The sequence below is a fragment of the Mobula hypostoma genome, chromosome 19, assembly GCF_963921235.1.
Source record: "Mobula hypostoma chromosome 19, sMobHyp1.1, whole genome shotgun sequence".
Classification (NCBI taxonomy): Eukaryota; Metazoa; Chordata; class Chondrichthyes; order Myliobatiformes; family Myliobatidae; genus Mobula; species Mobula hypostoma.
In genome coordinates this window covers 31,134,981-31,158,817 of record NC_086115.1, presented here as the reverse complement: position 1 = coordinate 31,158,817, position 23,837 = coordinate 31,134,981, and the positions used below count along the sequence as shown (strand labels likewise).

At 43.1% G+C, this 23,837-nt stretch overlaps 1 protein-coding gene across 3 annotated transcripts in view; it reads left to right on the top strand.

Annotated features, from left to right (window-relative positions):
* Positions 1 to 23,837, top strand: part of prkg1b (protein kinase cGMP-dependent 1b) — an 836,131-nt gene that overhangs the window by 768,507 nt on the left and 43,787 nt on the right. For all 3 annotated transcript variants that reach the window (XM_063071598.1, XM_063071596.1, XM_063071595.1), the window contains exons 11-12: positions 6,944 to 7,083; positions 22,478 to 22,567. In XM_063071598.1, coding sequence (XP_062927668.1) covers positions 6,944 to 7,083; positions 22,478 to 22,567 — 230 coding nt within the window. The remainder of the gene's footprint in view (positions 1 to 6,943; positions 7,084 to 22,477; positions 22,568 to 23,837) is intronic.

Sequence of the window (23,837 nt, the reverse complement as noted above, 5' to 3'; positions counted from 1 at the left end):
TTACTGTTTGAGCAGATTGTGAGCCCTAATGATGATGAACCTCTAACCTGCAAACAGTAGGAACAGATACAGTAGTTATATCTTGCCATCTATGCCATGAGTTAAACTTTCTGCCTTGTAATTCATCAAAGGCATTGGTGAACTTCATTGTTTCCATTGAGGTAAGGACCTGTTTTGCACTGAAACAAACATCCATCATGCAACATGTGAATGAACCATGTCATCACAAACATTAGCCATTTTCAGTCATTCCACTGACATTCTATTTTTTGATGCTGAGATACATCCTAGGATGCGCAGTGACACATCATCAGTGATGTACTGTAACCTGGGGTTATTGGAGGCTTCGGGTCTTTCAGCATCAGACATTCTCACCCAGATGATCAATCGAGGGTTGATCAGGCCCTGGCTTGTGTCCCAGCACCACTGGTCCATGGGTCACACCTCTTGATCCATAGCCATCTGGGGTCTCGCTCAGCAGCCTCTGTGATGATCCTGACAGCTCTTTTCTTTGCAGCCCCCATAATGCTAAGGAGAGAGTAGGTTCTGCAGATGAACTGGGAAGTCCGCTCCCTAATGCAGCATTCAAATCAGGTAGCCCTGATCTTCACAAAACAGTCAAGATTCAGAATGCTATCCGGGATGCCAAGAGATAATACCAATCCAAAATTGAGCCCCAGACCACCACTTCTGACCCTCTCTGTCCTCGCCAGGTTGCAGTCCTCTATCTGGTTGCTGAGCAGACTCACTGGTCTCCTGCAGATCTTGATACTTTCTTATGTTTCCCTTCCAAAGCCTTGACTTCAGCATTTAAGATTCAAGATTTTTAATGTCATTTCCGGTACAGAGGTGTAAAGGAAACTGAAATAATTGTTAATCCAGGTCTGATGCAGCGCAAAGAAAGCACTACATAGCCTACTTCCAGATGGGAGTGGGGCAAACAGTCCGTAAGGAAGTGGGGTGGGATCCTTCATGATGTTACTGGCCTTTTTCTGGCACCTTTCTGTATACATGTCCTTGATGGCGGGTAGGCTAGTGTCGGTGATGTGTTGGGCAGATTTGAATACCTGTGGTGGGCCTTCCTGGCCGCCGCAGTGCTGTTTCAGTATCATGCAGTGATGCAGCATGTTGGAATGCTCTTATTTTGCACATCAGTAGACTGACGCGAGTTTAGATGTGCATAGTCCAGCTCTCTTCAGCCTCCTCAGAAAGTAGAAGTTTTGGTGAGCTTTGCTGACTGTGTAGGATGTGTTCTGGGACCATGTGAGGTTGTGCGAGAAGTATACTCGCAGGACTTTGTAACTACTCGCAGTTTCCACTGCTGTGCTGCCGATGTAAAGAGGGGGTGTGAGTGGTGCAAGTTCTCCTGAAGTCGATAGCCATCTCCTTTGTCTTGTTGACATTGAAGAAGAGGTTATTTGCGGGGCATCAGGCCTCGAGCTCCTCGACCTCCTCTCTGTAGGCCATTTCATCATTGTTGGTGATGAGCCTCATCACTGTCGTGTCATCAGCAAACTTGCAAATGTGATTACTCTGGCGTTCTTTGTGCAGTCATGTGTGAGCAGAGTGTACAGCAGTGGACTCAGGACACGGACCTGGAGGGCACCCATGTTGAGAATGATAGGGATGCATCTTAGCTGAAGTTTGTTGGTCAGGATGTCTACCACCCAGCTGCACAGTGGTGTATTTAGACCGAGGAGTAGGAGTTTGTTCATCAAGGTCTATGGGGCAATAGACTTAGTTTCCATCTTGACCATCACACTCTTCGGCACACCAGGATCCAACCATCTTTTCAATCCCGTCCAGGTCTTCTAATCCCCATTTTGTTCCTCAAATAATGTCCTCAACCATCCTTTTTTTTTACCATTCTCTGCTCCCCAGATCTTGACCCTGTATCTGGCCGCACGTTATACCACTAAAAGGTCTTCACCCTCTTTCCGGATGTCCACCCTTAACCCAAATTTTCACCCTCAGCAGTTTACTTCTAAATGCTCCCCTTCAGAAATTCAACTTCCTATAGCAGAGTTTCCAAGCCTGGAAGTTAGTCAATTGGTCCAGTTGAAATTTGGCACAATGGCAAACAGATCATAGCTTAGGTATCTGTAAGGGAGATTATGAGCTTTAACATTTTGCTCTACTTCAGGTTTGTGATATGAGAGGGGATATTTGTGAATGCTCTAAATTTTTTGATATCTCAGCATTTGCTCTTAAACTATAATTTTGTAGAGTGAACTTTAGTGTCTTGTTATTAAGGAGTGATTATTACCAAAGTTACTGTTTTACCACAGGCTAGAGATTATTCAGTAAAATGGAAATATTATCCATTACATACTTGACTTCATTTTTGATAGCCCTGATGATGCATTTTATTCTTGAGTATGGTGCCAGCCATGATTTCTAGTGTAATTATCACCGTGAGACTTTAAATTGTTGCATAAAGCTTTCCCTTGCTGCGACTGAGATATTTTCATGACTCAGGTTTTAAAAATTTATTTATTTAGCCCATTATGCCCATTTCAGGAAGTCTCAAAGCATTTTATAGCTACAAAAGTGCTTTATAAGTGCAATTATTATTGTTAAAAATGCATCAGATGATTAGCTCATGACGAACTTTATGAACAATTACAATGTTTTATGATGTCTATGAGGAACTTGAACTGGCCGTGCACCAGTTGCATGGGATCTCATACAGCCATCTGAAAGGATGGAGACGGGGCTCAGAGCAGTGTCTCACTTGATAGTGTAAAAGTCCCACATCCAACTGGGTGCTTTATTATACAGGTCGACATTCACTAATCCGACTACCTGTAATCTGGTTCCTTGGATAATCCGCACTGATTTCAAATTTTCCTCGCAACTGTAATTTCAAATTTTCCAGGCCACCGTACCAATCTGCTGCGCATTGTTTCGGTTGCGCTAGATCTGTTCACGTGTTGGCGCGCTCGTGTAAGCACAGACAGGCGATGGCTGCTTGTTTTCCTGCATTTATTAATACCATTTGCGTGAGGCGTGGCCGCCCAGCACCTGCCTGTCTCACCCGCCAATGGCAGGAGAGCTGGCGCGCACTGGGTTGGTCCACCTCCTTGCCCACCTGCCGGCAGTCACGCACTGCCCTCTGGTGTCACCCTGCCGGCGCTCCGTTTGCTTCTGCCTACGACCTTAGATCAGACATGGTGACCTGCTGAATTTAAGCATATTTAAGTGGAGGAAAAGAAACTAACGAGGATTCTCTCAGTAACTGCGAGTGAAGAGGGAAGAGCCCAGCGCCGAATCGTTATGTGAAATGTGGCGTCTAGATGACCTCCTTTCTCCAACTGAGAGAGAGCCTGCAGCATGTCGAACTATCGGGTGAACAATGTAGTCTTTGAGGTAACTGTAAGTCTGTGTCTTTGCCATCGCTTAGCTCACACTTGAGTGCTGGTAGTGGGTGCGTTTTATTTTTTGCTGGTGGGGAGGGGGGGATTGTTGCTCGCTGCCGCTTACACATGGGAGGGGAGCTGGGGGGGGTGCAGACTCAGGGGTTCTAACGTTTAACTGTCGTTCATTCTTTGGGCACTCCTCTGTTTTCGTAGACGGTTGCGAAAGAAAAGCATTTCAGGATGTATATTGTATACATTTCTCTGACATTAAATGAACCTTTGAATCCTTTGATATTTTAAAGTTATGATGAGGCGGTTAGCTTTGCTTAATGTGATCCTTCTGTAATTCGGCATTCTCACTAATCCTGCACTCCTCAGGTCCCAATGGTGCCGGATTACAGAAGGTCAACCTGTACTTCATAAGATAGCATTCTGACTGAGAGAGACAGGGGATTTGACACAGCCTGTGCAAATTATGGTGAGGCTGGAAGTGCTCACCACTTTTACAGTGACTCATATTGGATGCTGTGTTGAGCAGCATGTTTGTACACATTGTATTAAATAAATGTATAACAACTTCCACACGTATGGTTCAGCACGTAAATGTGCCAGTTAGCTCTCCTCTTCTTACTTATTGTCCGTTATGCCGCTGGCAGTTAAGGCTGCAATGAAGGTCCTCCATCTCTGTCTCTATAGAAGTATTCTTCATTGCTGTTTCTGTAACAATTGTTTTTTGACCACTCAGGGTTGTTAGCCCTGGGCCTGGAGGACCGGTGGACCACTACCACTGGCCTCTGCCCTTTGACCTGTTTAGCTTGGATGACCCTACCACAAGCCAAAGCACAGGGGCCTGATTTCAGCCAACATAGCTCTCCGGGTCATTGAGGCACGCAAGCCTCCAAACTCTACATCAAAGTCATGGTCTTCTTGGAGGCTTCCTTCCTGGTGTCCTACATTATGACATTGTCTAGACAAGAGAGGCAGCATTGAAATCCACATAAGTGGGAAAGTTATTGTGCTTGTCCACTAGTTATCACGAGACAGAGATTTTGAGAACATTTGTACAGTATCTCCAGCTTGGAAGGAAGAAATTGCATGAAAATTCATTTCCCAGTCAGCTCAGCATCGATGGACAATGTTCTCGATCTACTCAAATGTTGCAAGAAGTATCAGATTTCACAGAAGATGTCCTTATTGGATCATAAACATGCTCACCAGCTGCAGGTATGAGAATTACTCCCTAAATACCTGGTGTGGATGCAGCTTCCTTCTGAGAACCCAGCACTCCTTCCTCCTCCTCCTTGTCCATCTTCCATCTGCTCCCCAATTTCCATTCAGCAGCTTTAGGAGAGTAGACAGACTTTGCACAAGTGTCTGTGAAGCACCACCATGAACTGAGGACATCAGATTCCACAGTAAGTCCGGCCAAAGCATTCACTCTGGTAAAGTTCACCTTGACAGGGAAACCATCTTGATCTACTTTGGAGTGGCAATCAAATCATGCTACAATTGATTTTGATTAACTATTGAACTCTACTTCTTCTGTGGGAAGGGTAATTGTTTCCTTTTGGTGTTCTACAATTTAACATGTTCTCCCTTACCCCTCCATATTTTCTTCCTTTCATTTAGTACATGGTTTCACAGAGTCTTCAGATTCACAAATATACAGTGAAATGCATTTTTTGCATTAACAACCAACATACCTAAAGATGTGCTGGGGGCAGTCCACAACTATCGCAACACATTCCAGCACCAATATTGCATGTCCATAATGTTCAGCAAAACAACACTAAACATAACAGAAGAGAATACAACAACCAATAAAACAACAAACAAAACAAGCCCTTTTCCCCTTTTATATCCCCCCCTCCCACCCATCCAGACACACGGACTGTCCTCCAACTTCAGAACAGGCCTCTGGACCTCCAGCATCCAGTCTCCAGGCTTCGGCTATTGGGTATCAACTTCCGGACTTCCGATCAACCTTTGGGCTCCAACCTTCGGTATCAACCCCTTGACTAGTCAATGACAGCATCCCATACTGCGGGTATGCCTACCCACCAGCCCTCATGCCTCTTAGGACTCACCGACCTGGGAAGCCTGACATCCGCGGATATCCTTCGGCAGCCATCCATGTTGCTGGCCTTTGAGTGCAGAGGCCTGGACTACAACTTAGCCTGTAATTCCATAACATCCCTTGGATGTGGCTACACTTGTTGTGCTGCACATGGTAACTAACCAAGTTAAGACAAAGACTGCCCCATGAGAAGCATTATTTCTATAGCTCATTGTGGTTGAGGATGCTCATTTAGCATTGACCATCAGCTTTGCATCCAAGGACAGCTCAGAGGCTGTGCTTGTGCATGTTAAAGCCAGAAATATTCTCACTGCTCCCACTTCACTACAGTAATTTTGATTTATATTTATCAAAAATCCTGCTTGTATCAGACTTTATCAGCTCTGAGGAAAATCTCAGTGGTCTTGTTTATTGACCATACTCTGGCTATACTGTAAAACCAAAGGACATTCCTGGAAAAAAAATCATCCTGCTAATTATTAGTCATCGCATCCAGAATGAAAAAGCTTCACATTTTTGCAAATTCAAGCTGTCAGTCCTGAAAACTGCTTAATATACTTATATAAATGTGCCCTACTTTCATTGGTTTAAAACACATTTTCGGATTGTGAGAATAGAGGAGAATATAATCTTAGAAGAATAAGTCAGCCGCTTAAAAATAAAATGAATAGGAATTCCTGTTATAGGGTTGTAAACCATTGTAATTCTCAACCTCAGAGAGCTGCGGAGGCAGCATCATTATGTATATTAAGGCTAAATTTGATAGATTTTTAAACTTATATGGAATTAAGTATGTTCTAAGCTACATGCTTCACATTTTCAGGAACATTCCTTCCGACATCAACTGAAATTTGTCTTTATGACTAAGGGCCCTAAGCACTAGAGATCTGCCTTCTTTGCATTTGTTCCTGTGCTTCAATCAGACCAGTGCTCCAGCACTTGAATCAATGATTCAAATTTGCCTTTCATGGCCTTTGCAGAATCTTCTGAAGCAGCTTCTAACCAGTGAGAAGCATCTGAAGTGGATCCTCTACTCTAATGTAGAAAACATCATGGCAAGGATACTGGGGAACATTTTTCCAATTTGATGGAACAGATTGATCCCTAATCCAATAGGTTGCAGTGCTTCACTGGAACTATAATCTAGTATTTTGTGTCCTAGTTCTCCCGAGCAGAGACCAGCATAATCCCTGTGGGCTACAGCCAACACTGTAAACTAAATACACAGGATTGGAGACTGTGCAAAAAATTAACACCATGAGGTTGATCCCATGGTAGAAATGGATGAACTTATGATTCCAATATAAAAAATGATGTGGGCCTTGTCCTTAACTATGCAAGTTAAATTCTGTTTTAATTCATTGCAGATTATTTGATCGGGTGTTGCAGTGAATTTACTTGGAACAGTAAGGACAGTGAACATCACAATAAAAACAAAACAAATAAGGGCAGACCGTGATGTGTCAAAGTGATTTTCACAAAAATAAGGCTCCTTTGTTCTTCATAGGTTCAGTTGAAGAGTGAGGAGTCCAAAACCTTTGCAATGAAGATCCTGAAAAAGCGGCACATCGTAGACACACGGCAGCAGGAGCACATACGGTCAGAAAAACAAATCATGCAGGAAGCTCATTCAGACTTCATTGTGAGGTAAGATCACAGTGGGTAACAACATGGGACCGAGAAGGACTCAAAAAGGAAAGCAATCGGACAGTTGAAAATTAATGCTTCTCATTATGGGCTGGATCATCCTGTGTGATAAAAATGTCATTGCAGGCCAGCTTAGGTTGTTGCCCTGATAATAAACAAGTCCACTGGGGTAGTTGGAACCCAGTGTCTGCGAATCCTGGATGCCAAAGTAACCGGCCTGTCCTGGGGTTAGAGATCTGTGTATGTGTGCGGGTGGGTCAGAGGTTGGGAAGAACAGTGCTTGTTTCCCTGTTTCTGTATTGTTGTTTATTGTGTTCTGTGTTGTTCTGCCGAGCATTGCAGGCATACTATGTTGTTGCCAAAATCCTTAGGTGTGCCCAGCACACCTTTAGGTGTACCAGTTGTTAAAGCAAATGACACATTTCACTGTATGTTTCCATGTACATGTGATAAACAAATCTGAATCTGATGTCATCTATATCCTCTGTTATATCATTTACCCTGATTTCTCTCAAACACAATGCATTTATACGGTTTCCTCACATCTTCTCACTCTTCCTCACATCAGTTCTATTTCTATATTGTGCCACATTTTTCCTTGAATCAGTCTTACTTTCTCTCCAATACAATCTGTCTATTCTAATTCTTTACGCAGACTAATTAGAGAAATGCCTTCAACAACTTGAGTATTTGAGGAAGGTGGCAAATATGTTTTTAAGGGGAAGCTGGATGACACACACAGAAAAATATTATTGCAGTGTATTGTAAGGTCAGACCATACTTCTGTGGAATTTAAATGTGAATTCTGAGACAAGTGATGTTAGTACAATGACATCAATTTTGCTGTAGTGCCATTTAAACATTTGCTTCATCAAGTCACATGGTTTTGTCTGCTGATCATACTAACTACAGGTAAAAGAGGGATGAAAATTTTAGTTGTGTGGAACTGTGTATATATTTAGAGCTGTGGTATAGAGAAATGTAGCACAGAAACGGGCCCTTTAGCCAACCAAGTCCATCATTTAGACTAATCCAACATTAATCACATTTGTCTCTTCCCACATTCACATCAGCTTCCCCTAGATTCTGAGCACTTTCCTACGCACCAGAGGTAATTTATAGTGGCCAATTAACCTACTAATCTGCACTTTCTTGGAAAGTGGGAGAACAGGCCACCCAGAGGAAGCCAGTGTGGTCACAGGGAATACATAAAAAAGTCCACATAGACCGTACCCAAGATCAGGATTGTATTTGTCACTGTGAGGCAATGACACAATTAACTACACAACTCTGCAGCCTATTTTTTATTAATCAATTCCCATAAATTGAAAACCATTGACACTTTATGAAAACTCAGGAATTAAAATATCCCAAAGTTTCAAACTCCCAAACAGTGCTCCGTGTTAAAGTCAATCTCATAGAAGCTCTAAGGAATAATTATTACTTACTTAAAATATAATTTCTGAGTGGAATTTTTAGAATATACAGTAACTAATGGACATTTGAAGATATCTCTGGAATATTGACATGCAGAATCAAAGTTAGAATGAGCGTGTAATGATGATCAGGTAGACTTTCTGTAGAAGAATCTCTGGAGGTACAAGATTCTGCTTTCATTTAGGTGTATGGATTTTTGAGTCTAGGTGAGGAATATTCTTGTGCAGTTGGAAAATACTTTAAACATTCATAGCTCTGGAAGTGTAACATTTACACCCCCCCATCCCCCCAGGGGCACATATTATCCTAACTCAGAATTCTGGGAAACACCAACTACACAAGAACCATACAACTTTAAAGACGTCCACCACCATCATCTTGGGGCAGCTCAGACTGTGAGCTGAGGATGCAGCTTTGGCTATTATCACACATTCTTAGACTAATGTATGACCATCTGAAGCAGGATATCAATATCTAAACACAAGAGATTCAGCTGACGCTGGAAATCTAGAGTGACACAGAAAAAATGCTGGAAGAACTCAGCAGGCCGGGCAGTATCTATGGGAAGGAATAAAGAGTTGATTTTTCGGGATGAGACATGTGGACTCTTTATTCATTAACATAGATGCAGCATGACCTGCTGAGTTCTTCCAACATTTTTTGTGTGTTACTCTGAATATCTAACATATGTGACTTATTAATCATTATCTGGAACTATCTATCTTTCGAGGAGATAACTTTAAATTTGAGATAAGGGGAAGTAATGTGATTATCAGGTACATTGTGCAGTTCACATAAACAAGTTTAAGAAAACTTCACCTTGCATCATATCGGGTACGTGACCATACAGATAAGTGGAAGGTCTTTTGTTCTACAGAAAATGCCAAATCAAGGAGAACGAAAACAGTAGCAATTGTTCACTTAAAGTCTCAACTATATGCTTGAACGTTGAATTTGTATCTAAAGTTTTCTGAGCATTCTAAGGCAAATTATATGCCAACCTCCTGTAATAGTAGACAGGAATCCAAGATGCAATTTAAATTCAATGGAGGCAATTTATTTTGAAGACATTAATTACTACACTACTTTTGTATATAAATAACACATACAAAAATGACAATTGCGTTGAAACTTCAGAAATGGAATGATTTTCAGTCGATGTTAAAATGGTGATGTTTTACTGCACTTTTACTGTTAGGTATGAGATTTGAAATCCATTATATTTTTTAGTAAGTAATGAGGTCAACATTCTATAAGCAAGAAGTAAGAAAAGGGAGAATGGAGTGAACAGCATAGCTTCCCTGGGAAATGACGTGGACCCATTGGGCTGAATAGCCTCCCATATTGTCATCATCATCATCATATTGTCCAATTTGCTGCTGGCATTTAGAACAATAATGAAGGTTGTCAACCTCTGTCTGACCTTGGCCATCTTCTTTACTGTGCCCCAGGTATGGTTCAAGGTCACTACTGTTAGCCATGCAAGTTCTGGGTGGAAACTCAGGAATACCATTGCACATAGAAGTAGAAGGATTCTTCATTGCTGTTTCTGTAAATATTTTTTTGACCAGTCAGGGTTGTTAGCCCTGAGTTGAACCCCTGAACCTGGAGGACCGTTGGACCACTCTTAGTCTGGCCCCTACCCTTTGATCTGTTTGGCATAGGTGATCCTACCAAGAGCCAAAACACAAGGCCCAGACTCCAGCCACCATAGCTCTCCAGGTCATTGAGGCAAGCCTCCAAACCCTCTGACAAGGTTGTGGTCCTCTTGGAGGTCCCATGTTATCATAAGCTCAAAAATGCTTGGCTGTAAGATGCTGAAGGAGAGGATGCTTTAGGTAATTGAAGCTTTATGATCACTTCTGGGGCAGGTAATTCCTGTACCAGTTAAATGGGATGACAGATCAGCAGGAGGGAGACCAATTATCTTTGAAGTGTGGAGGGGGAAGATATTATTAGATTTTTGGAGAGGGTTTGAACCATGTTGACATGGAAATGGCAACCTGGAGGAGAGAATTAATGTGGCTGGGGTGTGGTGCTGGTGACAAAGCTGGAAGATAGAAAAGAAATAATCAAGACAGTTAGGGACCAAAAACAAAAGCAAGCAGTAAATAGGATGAGAGTATAGGAAAAGGCCATGTTTAAAGTCACCGTATGTAAATGCACATCACATTCTTAAGAAGGTGAACTAGCGGCGTGAATGGATATGATCAAATGGCTATTATAGAAACATGACTATCGGATGTTCTCGTGTGGGAACTAAATATTTAAAAATATTTAGCATTTAGGAAGTATAGGCAAAAAGGAAAAAGCATTATTAGGAAGGGATATTTAGTTAGAAAGGGTTTTGACTCAGTAGATAGTGTAAAATTAGAATCGGTTTGGATGGTGTCAGGAGCAGTTATAAAGTTTTGAATGTCAGGTGTGATGGTGTAAATAAGGAAATTAGAGGCAGTATATTCATTAAATGAGACAATTAGATCAACATATAAACTGGATTACTAGATCTGTGTACTGAGGACCTAACTGAAGATCAGACTACAGTGTTTTCGATCAAGCACTGTGCAGGGAAAATGGATTGATTACAACCTTGCTGTAATAGGCAACGTTAAGAAAGAAGGTGGCAGGATTATAGATTTCCCAAAGGTGAAGCAATTCAATCAGAAACCAAGGTTTCAACCTAAACAAAGGGAAGTACACTCAGTGGCCACTTTATTAGGTACCTCCTCTACCTAATAAAGTGAGTTTATGTTTGTGGTCTTCTGCTACTGTAGCTCACTCACTTCTAGGTTCTATGTGTTGTTTGTTCAGAGATGTTCTTCTGCACGTCACTGATGTAACACATGGTTATTTGAGTTACTGTCGCTTTTCTGTCAGCTTGAACCAGTCTGGCCATTCTCCTCGGATCTCTATTATTTCCGCACCATTCTCTGTAAGCTCTAGAGACTGTTGTGCACGAAAATCCCAGGAGATCAGCAGTTTCTGAGGTACTCAAACCATCTGGTCTCGCACCAGCAATGTCAAAGTTCCTGAGATCACGTTTCGTCCCCATTCTGATGTTTGGCCTGAACAGCAATGGTACGCCACGGTAGAGTAGGGTCAGCGCAACGCTGTTACAGTGCAGGGCGTTCGAGAGTTCTGAGTTCAATTCGGTGCCATCTGTCTGCAAGGAGTTTTACGTTCTCCCCATGAACCGCATGGGATTCCTCAGGATGGTCTGGTTTCACCCCACAGTTCAAAGACATATCAGTCAGTAGATGAATTGGTCATTGTGAATTGTCCTGTAAATAGGTTAGTGTTAACTAGGTGGGTTGCTGGGCAGTGCGGCTTACTGAGCCGGAAGGGCCTGTTCCACTCTGTCCTTCTAAATAAAATAAATAAATAAACAATTGAACTTTCTGACCATGTCTGCATGCTTTTACGCTTGGGTTGTTGGCACATGATTGGCTGATTAGATCATTAACCAGCAAGTGCATGGGTGTACCTAATGAAGTGGTCACTGATTTGGAAGCCAGAGCAGCTAATGAAAATTGGAAAGTTACACTGAAGGGTAGGGCAATGGGTAAGCAATGTCTAGCATTTTGAAGTAGTATGATTTACAGCAAAGATGTATCTTAATTACAATGCACATTCCTCTTAACTGATGAGCAATCCACTTCATCAATCGTTTGAAGTTACAAACTGATGAAATGTGAAACTGATTTTTTTTTTAGGAACTGGTTCTGCAAATAAACGCATTGAAATAAGGGTAGGGGAGAGAAAGAAAAGTTGAGAAAATAGTAACTATATTTGTCGCAAGTACATTGAAACATGCAGTGAAATATGTACTTTCCGATATACCAGCTAACAAATGTCACAGAGTCAGGATACACAACTGCTCCTCCCTCCCCATTGTCCTCAGCACAAGTGCCCCCCAGGGCTGTGCACGCTGCTCACACATGACGGCACAGCCAGCTCCCGAATAATCACATTGTCAAGTTCGTCAGTGGCTCAGCAACGGTGGGGCTCATCATCAACAACGATCAGACAACCTGCAGAGAGGAGGTGGGAGAGCTCGAAGCCTGGTGCCAGGTAAAATACCTCGTCCTCAATGTCAACAAGACAAAGAAGCTTGTTACCGACTTCAGAAGAAATCAGATCACTCACACCCCTCTTAACATTGGCGGCACAGCAGTGAAAGCTGTGAGCGTTTTCAAACTTCTGGAAGTACACATCTTGCACAGCCTCTCACAGTCTCAGAACACATTCCATGCAATCAGGAAAGGTCACCAATGCCTCTTCTTCCTTAGGTGGAAGAAAGCTAGACTGTGCACATCTATACTCACATCCTTCTACAGATGCGCAGTGGAGAACAACACAGCATGGTACGGAAGGTGCACTCTGGCAGACGGGAAGGCTCTACAACGGGCAGTCAAAACTGCCCAAAGCATCACTGGCACCTGCCTTCCAGGCATCAAGGACATACGTACAAAAAGGTGCCAGAAACGTCATGAAAGATCCCACACGTCCTGTTCATGGACTGTTGTCCCACTCCCATCAGGGAGGAGGCTATGTAGTGTCCACATCAGACTCAAAAACAGTTACTTTCCGCAAGCATTAAGGATGATCAACACCTCCACCCACTAACCCATCCCTCACACTCTCCTCCCTCACATTCTTCCGCCCTCCACCCACCACCACTACTTTTATCATTTCCTATACCGGCACTCCTGTGCCTAGCATCACTTTTTTGACACACAATCTATCTATGTATATAAGCTATCTTATGTTTTTTTTTGTGTTTTTTATTATTGTGTTCTTATTAGGGTTTTTTTTGTGCTGCATTGGATCCAGAGTAACAATTACTTTGTTCTCCTTTACGCTTGTGTACGGGAAATGGCGTTAAACAATTTTGAAATGTGTCATTTGCCTCAAATCAAATCAGTGAGGATTGTGCTGGACAATCTGCAAGTGTTGCCACACTTCTGGCGCCAACATACTATGCCCACTACTTACCATACATAACCGTACGTCTTCGGAATGTGGGAGGAAACTGAAGCATCCAGAGGAAATCCTCGCAGATAGGGGGAGAACGTACGGACAGGGTTGGAATCAAACACAACCAGTGATCGCTGGCACTATAAAGTGAAGCACCAGCTGCTACACTACCGTTCCGCCACTAAGATAAAGATGTTCCCCTGAACATACAAATTCAGCAGTAATGAGGCTTGTATATCATTTCACAAATTTGCATACTCTTGGACAACAAATAAACATGTCTTGAAAGACTCATGACCTGAACAAAAACACTAATGTATTCATAGTCATAGTCATAGTCATACTTTATTGATCCCGGGGGAAATTGGTTTTCATTACATTTGCCCCATAAATAATAAATAGTAATAGAACCATAAATAGTTAAATAGTAATATGTAAATTATGCCAGTGAATTATGAGATAAGTCCAGGACCAGCCTATTGGCTCAAGGTGACTGACCCTCCAAGGGAGGAGTTGTAAAGTTTGATGGCCACAGGCAGGAATGACTTCCTATGACGCTCTGTGCTGCATCTTGGTGGAATGAGTTTCTGGCTGAATGTACTCCTGTGCCCACCCAGTACATTATGTAGTGGATGGGCGACACTGACCAAGATGGCATGCAACTTAGACAGCATCCTCTTTTCAGACACCACCGTGAGAGAGTCCAGTTCCATCCCCACAATATCACTGGCCTTACAAATGAGTTTGTTGATTCTGTTGGTGTCTGCTACCCTTAGCCTGCTGCCCCAGCATACAACAGCAAACATGATAGCACTGGCCACCACAGACTCGTAGAACATCCTCAGCATCATCCGGCAGATGTTAAAGGACTTCAATCTCTTCAGGAAATAGAGACGGCTCTGACCCTTCTTGTAGGCAGCCTCAGTGTTCTTTGACCAGTCCAGTTTATTGTCAATTCGTATCCCCAGGTATTTGTAATCCTCCACCATGTCCACACTGACCCCCTGGATGGAAACAGGGGTCACCGGTACCTTAGCTCTCCTCAGGTCTACCACCAGCTCCTTAGTCTTTTTCACATTAAGCTGCATATAATTCTGCTCACACCATGTGACAAAGTTTCCTACCGTAGCCCTGTACTCAGCCTCATCTCCCTTGCTGATGCATCCAACTATGGCAGAGTCATCCAAAAACTTCTGAAGATGACAAGACTCTGTGCAGTAGTTGAATTCCGAGGTGTAAATGGTGAAGAGAAAGGGAGACAAGACAGTCTCCTGTGGAGCCCCAGTGCTGCTGATCACTCTGTCGGACACACAGTGTTGCAAGCACACATACTGTGGTCTGCCAGTCAGGTAATCAAGAATCCATGACACCAGGGAAGCATCCACCTGCATCGCTGTCAGCTTCTCCCCCAGCAGAGCAGGGCGGACGGTGTTGAACACACTGGAGAAGTCAAAAAACATGACCCTCACAGTGCTCGCTGGCTTGTCCAGGTGGGTGTAGACACGGTTCAGCAGGTAGACGATGGCATCCTCAACTCCTAGTCGGGGCTGGTAGGCGAACTGGAGGGGATCTAAGTGTGGCCGGACCATAGGCCGGAGCAGCTCCAGAACAAGTGTCTCCAGGGTCTTCATGATGTGGGAGGTCAATGCCACCGGACTGTAGTCATTGAGGCTGCTGGGGCGCGGTGTCTTCGGCACAGGGACGAGGCAGGACGTCTTCCACAGTACAGGAACCCTCCGGAGCCTCAGGCTCAGGTTGAAGACATGACGAAGTACTCCACATAGCTGAGGGGCACGGGCTTTGAGCACCCTGGTACTGACACCATCCGGTCCTGCAGCCTTGCTTGGGTTGAGACGTTTCAGCTGTCTTCTCACCTGTTCAGCTGTGAAGCCCACTGTGGTGGTTTCGTGTGGGGAAGGGGTATAGTCATGAGAGCAGGGTGGGGGACTGTGAGGAGGGGTAGGAGGGGAGAGTGGAATATGTGTTGATTGGGGGCCGACAACAGATGGCTCATGTGGGGGATGGGCAGAGGCCACAATGTCAAATCTGTTAAAGAACAGGTTAAGTTCATTGACCCTGTCCACACCACCTTCAGCTCCTCTGTTGCTAGTTTGCCGGAACCCAGTGATGGTCCTCATCCCCCTCCAGACCTCTCTCATGTTGGTCTGCTGGAGTTTCCGCTCAAGCTTCCTCCTGTACCTGTCTTTAGCCTCCCTGATCCTGGCTTTCATGTCCCTCTGTATTGCCCTCAGCTCCTCCCTATTTCCATGTCTAAACGCCCTCTTTTTAGCGTTCAGGATGTCCTTAATATCCTTTGTCACCCATGGCTTGTTACTTGAATAACAAAGGACAGTTCTTGTCGGAACATTGCAGTCCACACAGAAGTTGATGTAATCAGTGATGCACTCATTGTGAGTGATGCATTCAACATCATTGCAAAGCTACAGCAGGGAATTTGGTGATCTACAGTAGCATACATTTAGCTCTTGGTGGTGATGGATAGTTAATTCACCAATTATTCAGGAGAAATTTCTGTGGAAGTTCCATCACAGAGATGGTTGAGCTCAGTGAAAGTCAGGACCGGGGTTTCCAAACTTTTTTTATGTTATGGATGGAGCCCCTATCATTAGCCGAGGGGTCCGTGGTCCCCAGATTGGGAACCCCTGGGCTAGGCTGAAGCATTCACCACCAATGTCAGCCAGAGACATCAAAATGAGGATTTATCTCAGCTTCTTCCCATGATCCTACTCATCAGAGAAACAACCTTTTTAGATTTATCGACTTACTATTTACAAGTACTCAATCTAAAGCCCCTACATTCAGTAATGATTATAAATCCCAAAAGTATTGTGCTAAAATCCTCAAAACCTGGGCACCAGTACTAATGGAGCCTTCTGCCAAGCTGTTGCAACTATAGTGGCACCACAACATTGGCAACTACCTGACATTTAGGAAGCCTATCTTGGTATGTTCTGTCTGTGAAAAGCTGGATAAATGTAATGCAGCTCATTAGTACAATCACTGAGTAATGGGCTTGAGAATGATACCCATATGTGAGGATCGAATTAAAAAGAGCTAACAGTAATCATCGCAGTGCCTATGGGTAGATACAAGCAAGAGCTTACCCAACAGGGCAGTAAACTTAAACATTGCAGAATCCTATTACACGTACCATGTCTGCTAGCAGGAGAGCAATCACCATGCCTCGATTTTATAGTGAATAAAAGTGTGGGGCGCATGATGGTTTGGAATTTCTTCAGAACAACTCAATAACTTTGCTCATTGGAGTCTCCACTCCTGTCCTGAGTGGAACCCCCGCAGCAACTTTCACAGTGCTTCTGTTGGCAGCCAGTGAAACTGTGACATGTTCACAAATGTTCAAAATCTATCAAAAGCATACTTTTTTAACCTATTAAAAATGAATTGTTGCAACACTGGGAAACTCCAAAATACATTTAACAATTAACATTTAAAAATTGCTTAATTACCTGAAACATATCTCTGTCCTGTTCAACTGTTTCTCTCCTATTGAAATGAATGGACTTTGTTTCCTGAGCCATATCTAACCTACCCCAGGTACAATAGCAGATTTACCGGTGTAACTGCTGGGACACTGTGGAGTTTATGCCCTTGTGCATGTTCAGAATGTTGGAACTCTTGAGTTTGCATGTATCTGAATTCCCAGGGTTATTTATGAAAGCATTAATACAAAAAAATGAGAATGCATGTTTTGCTTGCAGAAAATTATTCTAGAAAGTACCTGAATAGCAACCTCTTCTTGCAAGTTTACACTGTGACTTTGTAACATAGACTTCACTTGTGAATTGTTCATCCTTTACGTTTTTCTTGCAATCGCAAGGCACTACTGGATATTAAGAATGCCATGTACTGTATGTCTACCCCGCTAGCAAGCTGCTGGACAGCGGTAGGGCTGGACTTGTTGCGTATCATGTCATCGCCTGCCACAGCCACTCAGGGAGGCCATGCACGGAGGAAGTGCGCTGTCCAACAAGTGGTGCAAGTGATTGACATGGATGTTTTTCTTGTGATCGCAAGACCCTATTGGACATTGATAGTGTAGAATACTGCAAGTCCGGTCCATTGGCTCGTTGGCGAGACCGACGGTGGGAGACCAGGCCCTCGTGTCACAGTGTCAGCTGCCAGGGAAGGAGATGCCGATGGCAATGTTTGAGAGAGCAGAAGAGCAGCGGGTGCTGGAATCTGTGCTGGTTTGGGCGATGGGGAGGGTTAGGCCCCTCCCATCAGTGCTGCTGTCTAATGTTCGCTCCTGGGAAGACCACCTGAATTGTATTTGTTTGCAGCTGCACTAGCATGTGATGGGGAGCTGCTAAGTGCTTGTTCCTGTAGAAATGTGGCTCCAGCACAACATCCCATATGCACCACCATTCTTCAGGCCGTGACACTCATTATCTTTTATTTTGTGACTGTGTGTTTTTCTGCTATTGTAACTATATGTGCTACTGTGCCATGTTGTGTGTACTCTGTGTGACAGTTGGCACTGTGTTCTGCACCGTGGCCCTGGAGGATAGCTGTTTCTTTTTGCTGTATACATGTGTGTGATCAAATGATAATTAAACTTGAACTTGAACTCGTATGCTCTTGGCTAGGATCAGCTGTTAACATCAAGAAGGAGACATACTGTTTTTCTTTTTGCCTTGCTACCTCTCTGTTTGGTAATTGTATGATTAAGTGAGTAACTGCAACACATCTTTATCCAATTACTGTACATTGTCAGCATGACTTTATTATATCAGTATTGTTTTGGAGCAGTGATTGTTGAGTTAATCTGCAATTCCTGCAATATGTTCTCCTTAATTCAAAAAGAGAAAACTTAACTTACTTTTCAATTCATGTCAAATAATTCACAGAACAGTTTGTAACAGTGATAAATCATTTGCTATTACAGTTGAGAAGGGCGATGTTTTGCTGGGTATCTCTAAGCTAGTAGAATATTATCAAAGTTCAAAGTAACTTTATTCAAAGTACATATCTGTCACCACATACAACCCTGAGATTCATTTTCTTGTGGGCATACTCGGCAAATCTATAGAATAGTAACTATAACAGGATCAATGAAAGGTCAATCAGAGTGCAGAAGACAATAAAATGTGCAAATGCAAATAAAAACAAACAGCAATAAATAATGAGATTATGAGATAATAAGATAAAGAGTCCTCAAAGAGAGATCATTGGCTGCAGGAACATTTCAATGATGGAACAAGTTGTCATGGTCCGGATCGGGGTCCCTTTAAATTTACTTTGTTTATATTACGATCTGGACCGTTGACTCCCTGTTTCCCTTTGGTACCCTGTTTTCCCGTGTCCCTCGGCCTTGGTGATTAGAGGCAATTTACTCTCCAGCTGAACCGGTAGTTTATAGTCTCTGGCTTTCAACTGTTCGGGGTGGGAGCATTTGCAAAGTCACCAAAGGTACAGCGTGCCAATGTCATCAGGCCGGAGCAAGCCTAGTCTCCGCCTGAAGCGAGTGCCCGTAATTCGCCTTTCCTTACCAGAGCAACCCTGTCAAGGTACCTCGCCAAAGCGAGCCTGCAAAGTTTCCTCACCGAGGTGGGTCCGTCAGTTAACCCGCCGGAGGGAATCAAGAACCGCTGTCTACTGGTCCCGGGCCAAGTCGAGAGCTCGCCACTACCTAGAGGCTCCAAGTCAAGTCCTGGCTCCAGGGGCATCCAAGTACCCAGTCAAGTCCTGGCCCTGGCAGCATCCACGTACCGAGTCAAGTCCCGGCCCTGGCGGCATCCGAGTTCCGAGTCAAGTCCCGGTCCTGGCGGCATCCGAGTTCCGAGTCGAGTCGAGTCCTGGCCGTGGCGGCATCCAAGTTCTGAGTCAAGTCCTGGCTCTGGCGGTCTGTGATTCCTGTCCTACCCCCCTGTCTGTATCCCTTCTCTGCCCCTCTCGCCTCTAGCCCTCACCTGCACCTCAGTCTAGTTCTGTCGCTGGAGCTAGATAGGTACTGTCTGGTGTTCTTTCGTGTTGGTCTTGTCTTGTCCTCACCTCCGTGGGGTAAGTCAGGCCGTCTTGTCGTTGCCCCGTGGGGGGTCATGTTTTGTCTTGTCTTGTCCTCACCTCCGTGGGGTAAGTCAGGCCGTCTTGCCATTGCCCCGCGGGGGGTCATGAGTTCCGGCCCTATGTCCTGTACCCAAGGAGGGGTCCCGGCTCTCTGTTCTGTGTATGTGTTCATGGTTCCATGTACCTGCTCTCCCGAGACCAAGGCTCTGTTTTTCCATGTTCCTCCTCTCCCTAGCCCATGTCATGTCCATGCCTGGTTCTGGGGTCCGAGCCCGAGGCAAGACCCAGGTACTGGGTCCTTGCCCAGTCCCTGGCTCGGAGTCCATACCCTAGCCTCTTTATATCTCCTCTAGTTCTGGGATCCGATTCCGAGTCCAAGCCCAGACCCTTGGTCCCAGCCTAGTCGTAGTCCTGAGTCCTTGTCCAGTTCGCTACTCCTGCTTCTGCCTAACTCTCCTGGTATCGAACAATAAACTAAATCTAAGTAACCTCTCAAGATGTGTCTTGCATTTGGGTCCACCCTTGCTTCCAATACCCCCCCATTGTGACACAAGTGAGTATAGTTATCCCCTTTTATTCAAGAACCTGATGGTTTAGGGGTAACTCCTACAGGGTTTAGAAAACCTATGCACTTGTATGGCCAGAGGAATGAAGTATTGATCCTTTTTGACAATATATTTAAAATAATACAAAAATGCAATGCCACCACAGAATATCTGGCTTTTTGTTTGTAGAGACATTAACAGAAGAAATCACAGTAGGGTTAACCAGTCCAGAATTCATACTGCAAATTCTGACTAGATCCCTCTCTCCACGCCTTGATGATACAAGGAGCTGGGAACTAAGTGTAACACACACCATTGCAATCTGATGACAGATCAGTCATTATGCACCGGCGGTCAGTTTTCATGAAGCAGTTTAAATGTCATACCAAATGCAGTCTTTGACAAGTTCTGAAGACTTAAACTCCAGTAATTTCGAGATTAATTTCCAGGGTTCTAGACCAGAATAATTGCTCCATTTCTTCTTTGATCTGTAATACATGTAGTCTGTCATTAGTCTGTCACAGGTTGCTGTGTGAGATTTCTTAGCATTAAATATTAGCAATATTTTTGTTACAATTGACTGATTTAGGCTCAGACAAATGGGTAAAGTCTTTCCAGAGTCCTTAGAAGATAATTTTAGTATTAAAATGCTTAGAGCATTTAATTATTTTTAGTACAATTGTCAGTCCAAAGTATTTTCAAATCAGCCTACAGTAGCTTTCTCTATGTAAATTTTTTTCACCAAGCTTAGTATGTAATTTTAATGATGATGATTTGTTATTCTGTAAAATGATAATGAATCTTCCTTAAACCTGGCCAATCAATAGGTGCAAAATTTGATGATGCACTGATGTTGCTGAAGAATCCCAGAATAATGGGTCACTGGGGCCTCTTAACAGTCACAGGCAATAGATGATGAGTGGGTGCGGTAGCCGTTAAAGCAAGCTTCAATGAATGATTTCGGACTTAAAGTCATCTTTGAAGATCCAGAATGAAAGATTTGAGTACTTTGATGACAGAGATGAAAGAATATTTCAGATTATAATTTATAGTGTTTATGCTTTATCTTCAACAAGACAACCACAAGTGAGCAATATATTGCATCAGTGGAAAAGCAGCTTTCTCTTTAATAATGCAGCCAGCCTCTGTTCTATTGTCCCTGCAACTCTTCTTTCCCCATTGGGAGGGCCAGATCATCATATTAACACATATAAATCACAACACTTCACCATGTTAGGCTGCTAATGCAACATATGTGTTTGATTATGTGGTACAGTAAAACTAAAATAAAAAATCTGATCATGTCCAGATTCTGAAATGTTACAGATTAATTCCTGAAGCCTTAAGAATTCAACATAAATCTCCAAATACAATGCTGTGACTAACAAGCAATAAATACTTCGTGGGGGGGTGTGAACAGCAGTTTTCTTTCTTGTGTTGAATAATTTATTTGTTTGAATGATGGAATAAGATTGAATCAACTAGCACGCTGACTGGCAGAACACGCAGTTAAACTGCAAGGATGGATGTTTTAAGTGAGCAATGGTAGATGTGTGTGGAGCAGGCCTAATGGAAAAAAAATAGGTCACTTGATTGTAGTTCTTGGACCTCCTCAGCCAAGGTTGAATGTGAGCTCTCAAAGTCATATCTGCCAGTTTTCTCATGGTTGAGACTGTCCTTCCTCAGAAGAAAGAGATGGAAAGAGATGAAACCAAATAAGGTCATTTTAAGCAGCAATTGAATAATATAGCTTTCTACAGTGCCTTTGAAGACTGTCCTTTCTTCAGTTCTCTGCCAGCTATCTTGACGTGGGGTTTTGACCTGAAATGTTCCATCCACAGATGCTGCTCAACCTGTTAAGTTCCTCCAGCAGATTGTTTGTTGCTTCTTCTAGATAGATAGATAGATATACTTTATTAATCCCGAGGGAAACTTGGTTTCGTTATAGCCGCACCAACCAAGAATAGAGCGTAAATATAGTAATATAGTACAGACTGACACCAGGTGATGGATGAAAATAAAGACAAAGGAAGACTTTGTGGTAGTCTTGAAAACACAGACCTGAGGGAAATGATTTCATGATATTCTGAACTTGGATATAATTCGAAGAATTTTCTTTGCTTATTTTTACCAGGCACTCAAATACACATATTGTGTTTATTTAATTCAATAAAGCATTGTGTTTTCCATTTCAATTAACTGATTTGTTAAGACACATTTGAAGAGAGGCATTGTAAATTGTAATCAAAGGGAGCTATTCAATTAGCTCGACAGAGCTTGCAGGTACTGCATGATCTGTGCTTTTAAAAAAAGCCATAAAATGCTGTTCAAAGTCAGGGTCTTTCGACAATGGACTCAGTGCTGATGTTATTCTATTTTCCTTGCAGGCTGTACAGGACATTCAAGGACAGTAAATACTTATACATGTTAATGGAGGCTTGCCTGGGGGGAGAGCTGTGGACTATCCTTAGAGACAGGTATGAACACAGAGTACAGAAGTTAAATTGTTTACTTCCATTCAAAGAAACATTTTCTAAAAATGCTTCCAAATTATTGATATGCTGTGTTTTTAAGCTTTAGCCCAGTGATTACTTTGTGAACAGTTACTCAGATAACAGCAAATTTCAAATCCCGGAATAGACACCTGATTATAAAATCCAGGCTGACATGCCAGTGGATTATGTGCAGTACTCACACTGTAGAAACTTGTATTACACTACTTTATGGATGATCAGAGAGTTCTTCCATTCATTCCTCCACTATTACCAAATTGTACATTATGACTGTTATAATCTCTTTTGTTTTAGTGGTCCCGTATGTTAAAAGTATATTTTCTAATCAAAATCCACAGACCTGTGTAAAATAACTGACAGGCAGAATTTCTGACACTTATTACGAAAATGAACTCATTTACAATAAAATGTGGCATATTGTCGCCTTAGAGAACATTATAACTGGGACTGTGAAGTAATTTTTTAAAAGTCATAATTATGTGGCTGTAAAATAGTGTAGATAATCATTACATTGTAAAGCAGGAGCAGGATAACCTTATTTTTGGCAATGCAGAAGGAAGACACTTTGTCTAAGAGAAAGAGGGAGAGAGAGGAAGTGAGTGAGGAGATAAGGAGAGGGAGGAGGTAGAGAGATGAGGAGTGAGCACGAGGGAGAATGACAGTGGGTGGTGATGGGGATGTGAGGTAAAGAGGGAGAGAAACGAGAAGAAGAGGACATAGAGGAGAATGAGTAGGCACAGGTGGAGAGAGTAGATGGGGTGGCAGGACGTCTAGAGTGATGGGGAGTGGGAGGTTAGAGAAAGGTAGTGTGTGGGTGAGGTAATGGAGAGAGTTGAAGGAGGGTTGGGTTCACACCCTTCTGATGCGCACTGCCTTGCTCTTTTCCCATTTCTCTCTTGTTTGTACTGTGCTGCATTGTAGGTGATTGAAGTCTCACGCCCTATCCTGTGCTGCCATCTGCTGTCCCTCTCTAACAAAACTTTTTCCTGTACCAGTTGAGGTTTACTTGAGATTACTTGAGATCTTGTCAAGTGCATTAATAATTCTTTATTCATTATCACATGAAGCTAATATGACTTCAGTATTCATCTACTGAAAATTCAAATTAGATAGCCGGATAGATACTTTATTGATCCCAAAGGAAATTACAATTTCATCCCCTCTCCATTGACACACCCAGCCTCCCCCCTCCCCCCTCTGATCCCAGCTGTCATCCATGCCAGGTCTTTACCAT